The sequence below is a fragment of the Doryrhamphus excisus genome, chromosome 7 (genome assembly GCF_030265055.1).
Source record: "Doryrhamphus excisus isolate RoL2022-K1 chromosome 7, RoL_Dexc_1.0, whole genome shotgun sequence".
In the NCBI taxonomy this organism is placed as follows: Eukaryota; Metazoa; Chordata; class Actinopteri; order Syngnathiformes; family Syngnathidae; genus Doryrhamphus; species Doryrhamphus excisus.
This window is the reverse complement of record NC_080472.1, coordinates 14,926,917-14,934,603: the sequence shown is the minus strand read 5'-3', so window position 1 is coordinate 14,934,603 and position 7,687 is coordinate 14,926,917. Positions and strand designations below refer to the sequence as shown.

The window sequence follows — 7,687 nt, the reverse complement described above, 5'->3', positions numbered from 1 at the left end:
TGGCTTTTTTGAAGGTATTTTGTACCACTGACTTTTTTGCAATGTAATGCAACTGTATAGGATTATATATTACTAATTACTTATATTGTTACATTGTCTTCTATGTTTTTTTCTTTCCACGTTGTTCACAAATAATTTGTTTTTTTGCCTAAAATGAATAATGTTGCCTGTGTTTTATTCCAATGACGATCATGATAAACAAATGAAAGACAACATTACAAAATTGTTCAATGATAAAATGTCCATATAAAATGTATCTGTACCTGTATTTAGAATAGGTAGGTGTACCTAATACTCAGAAATCATACACCAGTTTTTGTGAAAGAGGGCCCTCTAGTGGATGCAATGACGTAATGCATGTAACAGGTTTCATTGTAACCCAGTGACTAATACTAAATAATCATCATAACGTGGAACTAACTGTATACACTGTTTTGGGTAATTATAACTGCATATTCTAAATATATTTCAAGTTAAGGGGAAAAGTATGCCACAATGCACTTTGACCTACATCCGCATAGCCTCGCTGATAATATCCCAATCGTAACAGCCAGTAGAACGACGACACAAAGCCGACTGGACAATGTCGCGGGCTTCGGAAAGACTCCGGCTGTTAATCGGTCATCTTGATCGGTCACCGGCTGTGTTGGTATCCTTTCATTCATGGAGCTAATTTGATTATGTTTGATATTGTGGAGCCGAAAGGTGTGTGCATCGAGCAGCTAGCAGTGGTGCTAGTACAGGCCAGAGTCCCACTGAACACAAATAGGTCTCCTGGAAGAGAGTAATGTTGGTGGTGTTATGAAGCTTTTTGCTTATACAGTATGTCCCCGATAGGGTATTGCACGCTGTATTTTATTTTATTTTATTTCTATCCCTATTATTCATCCCTGAGTGCGATGTAATGTTGACATACCGTTCTAAGGGGCTTATTATGGTGTCAACAGTAATGACGTTGGTTTTATCTTTGACTTGGCTACCTTCAGGCTGCAGTCACTGCTGCTCAAACCCTCAGCCTTTACCCACAGAAACTCAGGTAAGGAAACAAACCTTCAGTGGAAGTTATTTTATGCATGTTACATAATCTGTGTTTATCATTGCCCTTTGAATAACATCAATAAAGTACTCTGCTTGTTTATGGTGTAGTGTTCAGATTCAAGAGGACCTGTTTTGAGGGTAGTTTAGTGAGGGCACAATTAGTAATTATAATATATTAGTATGTACAATGTATATTGTAGACACATGGCAGGGTCAAAGTAGACGCCTATTGCATCTGTATGATATAAAGCTCTTGTGAGTCGTGTATAATTAACTACATCCATTTGTATACTTGTTGTTAGATACACGATGGATAATGACCTGCTGACTTCAGAGGAGCGACTCTTTTATGAGCAAAATGGCTTCTTCGTTGTCAAGAACCTGGTGTCTGATGAAGACATCGACTTGTTGAGGTGACACTCAGCCACTCGCATGTAGTTCACCATATCAAAATGACACATGACATTGAGTCACCTTTGGAATTGATCTTCAGGAGGAGGTTTGAGCACATTTGTCAAGAAGAAGTCAACATTCCCGGTCTGATGGTGATGAGAGACATCGCCATCTCCAAGTCTGAGTTTGTTTCTGATCAGAGAGCTGTGTCCAAACTCCAGGACTTCCAGGAAGATCCTGACCTTTTCCAGTATTGCACCTTACCACAGGTACTAAAGTCTCACCTTCACAACATACTTCAACTACCAGGAAGCAGGGATACAAGACTGACCTTCTGACTGGTAGATTATAAAATATGTGGAGTGCTTCACTGGACCCAACATCATGGCGATGCACACCATGCTCATCAATAAACCTCCAGATGCAGGTATGGATGCTCCCACGTCTGCAAGAACAAAAGATGAGTGTTAAAAAGGCTCACTGAGGTGTGGATGTGCAGGAAAGAAAACATCCCGTCACCCGATGCATCAGGATCTGCATTACTTCCCATTCCGACCAGCAGACCGTATTGTATGCGCCTGGACAGCAATGGAGCCGGTGAACAGGCAAAATGGTTGCCTGGTGGTCCTGCCAGGAACGCACACGGGCACGCTGAAGGAGCACGACTACCCAGAGTGGGAGGTAAGGACACATAATAAAATGAAATAAAATAACACACGTTGCTTAAGTACCCTATGTTGAAAGGGTGGGGTAAACAAGATGTACCACGGAGTGCGTGACTACAACCCCCAACACCCCCGGGTGCATCTGAAGATGGAGAAGGGAGACACGGTCTTTTTCCACCCTTTGCTGATCCACGGTTCTGGCATGAATCAGACACAAGGCTTCCGTAAGGTACTATTCCACGCAGAGTGCATTCCCCCCTTCATGACATAAATGAACTTCAGGCATTCAGAAGACACATTCAAACTTGCAGCAGCCTACACTGGTCACTAGGTGTCAGTATTGTTACATTGAGGAAACAACAGCCACTGCAGGAAGTACTGTACAGACACTGAAAGTTAAAAAACAGCAACAACAAGGAACTCTCCCAATGCTAACATGTGTGATTCTATATTCTGCCTGCTACCAATACACGGCCATGCTATAATCACAGCATTAACGGTAGTATCCTCTTCTAATAGCTGATGTCTTGTGTGTTTCCTCAGGCTATCTCTTGCCACTACGCCAGTTCTGACTGCTATTACATCGACGTTAAGGGAACCACACAGGAAAACATCGAGAATGAAGTGAAGGAGCTCGCAGCCAAGAAATACCCCACAGCTATTAATATCACCTTCCAGGTCTGACACAATCCAATACGATTTGATATATACACTTAAGAGTTTTTTTTTATTAGGGCTGTCAAATTATTGACAATTTTAATCAAATAAATCACAGTTTTAAATTAATTCATAATGATTAATCACGGCGGTCGAGTGGTTAGCGCGCAGACCTCACAGCTAGGAGACCAGGGTTCAATTCCACCCTTGGCCATCTCTGTGTGGAGTTTGCATGTTCTCCCCGTGCATGCGTGGGTTTTCTCTGGGTACTCCGGTTTCCTCCCACATTCCAAAAACATGCTAGGTCAATTGGCGACTCCAAATTGTCCATAGGTATGAATGTGAGTGTGAATGGTTGTTTGTCTATATATGCCCTGTGATTGGCTGGCCACCAGTCCAGGGTGTACCCCGCCTCTCGCCCAAAGACAGCTGGGATAGGCTCCAGCACCCCTCGTGACCCTCATGAGGAAAAGCGGTAGAAAATGAATGAATGAATGATTAATCACCATTTGCCACTATGTGTGAAATATGGACATTTATGCTGTATTTTATCAATAGAAAATAAAAGAGACGACACAATTATATATATTTATGTGTATTAACAGCTCTGTAAAGCTTTAAAAGATATTCATATGTTTTGGGTGTAGCTGGGATTTCCAAGCATATTTAAATGCAGCAAATTGTACTTCTGCATTGAGAGGCTGTGAGCGATAAGGATATCCACTTCCTGTTTTTCTTGGTCTGTTTATTTAGACCGCACATATATATAATATACATATAATAAAGAGGTTGTTGTGATTTTCAGAGTGTCAGTGAATCGTCTACTGACAATAAGGAAGTGTAAAATAAGGAGAAGGACGAGTTTGTGGGGTGGAGATAATGTACCTATATAGTGTTGGAATTGCACTCTTGATGTGTTCAGGTCAGAATAAGGTTATTACTGAGGGTCAGTGTAACTCTGTGGGGGCGCTATTGTGGCTCCGTTTGTTCATGACAAAAAATGTGAACGTAAAAAGAAAAGAAAAATATTCATGTAAATGATGAAAACACTTTACTTAACTTAACTCTGTTGACTTGTTATGTGTCTCCCCCTGCAGGATACCTGGGCCTTCAGAGGTCGCCTGGTGCAGGGAGAGCGACACACACTGTAAAGTGGCCTTCAGAAGACAAACTGAGCTGAAATTAGCACTGAGCGACATAGTGATTGTAGCAAAAACAATAGGGTGTGTAGGTTGAGACTAGCTTCTGCTTGAAGATGAAAATGTATTACAAATTCCATTTTAAATTAAATGGATTTTCCTAGTGAAGTCATATATATATATATAGCAGTATTTTTAACAACATAAAATTGCACTCCCTTGCCAGAATGCCACTCCCTTATCAGAATAAGAAAGGTTTTGGCATGTTGACGGACACCGGAAGGCGGGAACGTTTGTTGTTTGTACAATGAATAATGTTTTAATAATAATAAACAGGAATTGCTGCTCATATAATTTCAACTTCATGCACTTCTTACATTTTCAATAAATACACAAATAGCATGTATGAATTCTACATCACATGCAAAAGAAAAATACACTGTAAAGTCATTGTTTCATTTCGACATCATCGATAGTGTAAAGAATAATGAGAGGGTTCAACACAAGATACTTACATGTGCATACTGCCTGCAAGGGGAATTCAACATACCTGAGCAGTATAAATAGTGCATCTCTGTTATCATCTTTAATAGTGGCTGTTAGGTCTCAAGTGTGCTTCATACCTCATTCGTGTCAACTCATGCACAAATATTAGGATGGTACACAAATAAAACAAAAGACATGCCAGTCAAACAGTTCAGAGCCTGTGACGTTGCTACAGCTTTTCTTTTGTATACAGTATGTATTTTATATTTAATTATTACAAGAGGGATGAAACCTGGGGAGATGACCTGAAACATAAAAAATATATACATTACAGAAACTACCAGGTGCCATGATCCAACTAAGTGACTCACTGAGTGCACTCAGACGGTAGGCTGGGCAAAGCCAGGAAGATGATGACTGATCTTAGGTTTTGTATTTCATCAGGAATAGTGCAAATTTGCAAATAGTGCAAAAAATATCGCAAATTCAGCGATTTTAACTTAAGAAAATGTTAGAAAAAGTTTGGAATCATAAAGAAATGTAATTTATATTACAGATTTAGTCATGTTTGGTTTTTGCCGGTGCTTATCTGTTTGTATTCAAAATAACTAGTAAAGTTCTGAATGGATTTGGATGAGATTTTCAGGAAAAGGAAGAACTGATTTAATTTTGGGGGCGATATGGATCCAGGAATTTTTTTAGAGGATTTTTTAACATTGCGTGATAGGCCCATTTTCATCATTTGTGCATATAACGCCACAAATAAAGTGGTCAAGTTTCAAACATACAAAATATCAAAAACAGATCCAACAGAGGTTAATTTTACATCATTTTATTTTAAGGATGTTCGATAATCGCTTTTTTTGTCCAAATCCTACATGCCAATATTGTCCAATTCTCAATTTCTTTGCTGATATATGTGACATGACATATCTCCTGTGGTGGAATGAACGTTGTATGTGTTGTATATGTACAGCTTAAAATCAGATGCCAATATCGACAGATATTGTATTTTTATGCTTGATATCGGGCCGATAATGATCAATACTGAGAATTATCGGCCATCCCTACTTATTTTTCATGATGACTTGTGAGACTTTACCTCTCTTGACCGCTCATCACCGTTATTAACTATAAATACATTATGTCTGACCACTGACTTCAGCTAGTGTCCAGTCTGCTCATATTTACACACTTGCTATTGTTCCTCATCTCAATAAAGATGCCCCTCCTCACTACTACTTTCTCTCCTCCCATTTTCCTCCTCCACAGTCATCATGACTTACTTTTCTCTTCCCTCCATTGGAGTTTAGCGTGCTGTGAAGTTCGGTTGTGGCATTTCTTCATCTCTTTGCAAGATGTCCTGGAGTCAGGTCTTTGCTCTGTCTTTCCTCGCCACCCTCCTCATCCTCACTTGTGAGTAGCTTTTGTGGTGGCGGTTGGATGTGGGTACAGCTAAATGGGTTACATAAGGACAGGCAAAATCAGTCAGGCTTGAGTTTAGTACTAAAATGTTTTACATTAGAAGTGAAACAATAGGAGTTTGATGGAAACATTGCAAAGTAAGCATGGTATTGTGTAAAGATGGCAATTGTGGTACTTTTTACGACAGTTTGGGGTTGGTTTCCCTACTTAAAAGATAAAGGGTGAAACATTTTTTGTCAGTTTCTAGTGTTGGTGAAAGTGCAGCAGTGCGGGATGACTCAACAGCAGCTGATATCAAAGGTGATGCTGTTTAAAGACATCATATGAATATTGCCACTCAGTATGCCATAACCTTCAACCGCTGACCTTTGCAGAGGGAACTCGGAGGGTCTTCATGCCTGGGGCGGATGCTGCCAACTTCTTTAAACGCCGCAGTCGCCGCTCAGTGAGCTACTATGAACAGCTGGGTAAGTTATTGTCCTGCAGTAAAAAATAAGGGAAACAAAATATTAGAAAGCATCAGGTGTCTCTCCATACAATATGCATCACATTGCATGTAGAAGGAGTCACAGGGTAATGTGGAGCAAAGAAGCAGACTTCTAGCACTGTACTGTACTGTAATGCCATTCCTCTGATGCCAGTGTCACGGTGACGAACAACACGCTTCCTAATCATTCCAATGCAAACACTCACTTAAGTACAATCCTGACGTCTGCGTTTCCACCCCGTCTCCATAGCTGAGCAGAGGGTGCAGCGGGCCAACACCGAGCGCTGGAGGGAGTACAATGAGGAGCGGCGGAATAAGTATGAGAACTACGCCGAAGAGGACCGTGATGGTATAGCAAGCATGAACACTACTGTTGTCAAACACGTTTTCCCAACAAATGCTGTAATTATGGACAGGGTGTTTATTTACCTCAACTGCAAGGAAGACATTGCCTTAATTGGAAGCAGATGATACCTGGAGAATGGCTGCGTTATATACATCACAAATTCATTTATTCATTGAATAATAATATGGGGTGCATGATAAAGTAGAACGTCAGTATATTCCTCCACATAGCAGCAATGGAACCACTGTGGTAATACCGGAAAGGAGAAAAAGAAGGAAGCGCATGCAAAAGTAAATAATGCCGCTTACTACTTACGTACTTCCAGGCTGCACGGTGACCGAGTGGTTAGCGCACAGGTCACACAGCTGTCAGCCACAGTATTTTTGTAAAGGCTTCTTTCATATACAATATAGTCACACATTAATAAAAATGTTTATATAGTAATTTTTCATCTTTCTCTTTAAATCCACAGAGCAAACTGAAAGAACGAGGGAGAAAAATGAGCAAATTCGAGAGTACCATTACGACGGCCTTTATCCTCGATATCACTGGTTTCACTAGTGTGGCATCAACGGAGCCATGGATGCAATATCGTTGACAGCGAACCATATAGTTGGATATAGCTTACAATGCTTCTGCTGTCTTAGAAATAGGGAGTGTGTATTCTGCATTGTATACTTCTGCAGTGTTTCATGGTAGACGTCACAAAAATAATAATAAAGGTAACACTATGTTAAAGACTTGTCTTAACTGCATGTTTGTTTTTACTGCTTTTTCCATGCACCTACAGGATAAACTTAATACAAGGTGATGTTAGCCATGAGGCATTTGTAGCTAGTTAAATTCACAATTCATTCACAATACACTTGTTATTGCCGGAGCGGGCAAACTTCAATGGACTTTATGTACTCCTGGCAATCTGACAGAAATGAGTTTCCTGAAGAGTTTACAGCACTGATGTGTTTAACACACATCCAGCACCGTCTAGAATTTGGAGAATTTAAATGAGGGGGGGGGTGGAATATTAGAGAAGACGTGAGCTGCAGAAGTC

The 7,687-nt window shown here is 40.3% G+C and overlaps 2 protein-coding genes across 2 annotated transcripts; both read left to right on the top strand.

The window, feature by feature from the left end:
- The first annotated feature begins 403 nt into the window (after positions 1-403).
- On the top strand, positions 404-4,195 carry phyh (phytanoyl-CoA 2-hydroxylase). Its single transcript, XM_058077037.1, has 9 exons — positions 404-649; positions 987-1,036; positions 1,341-1,451; positions 1,532-1,700; positions 1,777-1,858; positions 1,931-2,112; positions 2,176-2,325; positions 2,640-2,774; positions 3,851-4,195. Exons 1-9 carry the CDS (start codon positions 584-586, stop codon positions 3,902-3,904), a joined length of 999 nt encoding a protein of 332 aa, XP_057933020.1. The 5' UTR covers positions 404-583; the 3' UTR covers positions 3,905-4,195.
- A 231-nt stretch (positions 4,196-4,426) lies between these two features.
- ucmaa (upper zone of growth plate and cartilage matrix associated a) lies at positions 4,427-7,630 on the top strand. Its single transcript, XM_058077038.1, has 5 exons — positions 4,427-5,794; positions 6,044-6,103; positions 6,178-6,270; positions 6,541-6,639; positions 7,109-7,630. The coding sequence occupies exons 1-5, from the start codon at positions 5,737-5,739 to the stop codon at positions 7,195-7,197; spliced, it is 399 nt and encodes a 132-aa protein (XP_057933021.1). The 5' UTR covers positions 4,427-5,736; the 3' UTR covers positions 7,198-7,630.
- The last annotated feature ends 57 nt before the right edge of the window (positions 7,631-7,687 follow it).

Coding starts and splice junctions, on each gene's coding strand:
- phyh (XM_058077037.1), top strand. CDS start 584: ATGTCGCGGGCTTCGGAAAGACTCCGGCTGTTAATCGGTCATCTTGAT. Junction 1,452..1,531: donor GAAGACATCGACTTGTTGAG/GTGACACTCAGC, acceptor ATTGATCTTCAG/GAGGAGGTTTGAGCACATTT. Junction 2,113..2,175: donor ACGACTACCCAGAGTGGGAG/GTAAGGACACAT, acceptor CTATGTTGAAAG/GGTGGGGTAAACAAGATGTA.
- ucmaa (XM_058077038.1), top strand. CDS start 5,737: ATGTCCTGGAGTCAGGTCTTTGCTCTGTCTTTCCTCGCCACCCTCCTC. Junction 6,271..6,540: donor GAGCTACTATGAACAGCTGG/GTAAGTTATTGT, acceptor CCGTCTCCATAG/CTGAGCAGAGGGTGCAGCGG. Junction 6,640..7,108: donor CGCCGAAGAGGACCGTGATG/GTATAGCAAGCA, acceptor TTAAATCCACAG/AGCAAACTGAAAGAACGAGG.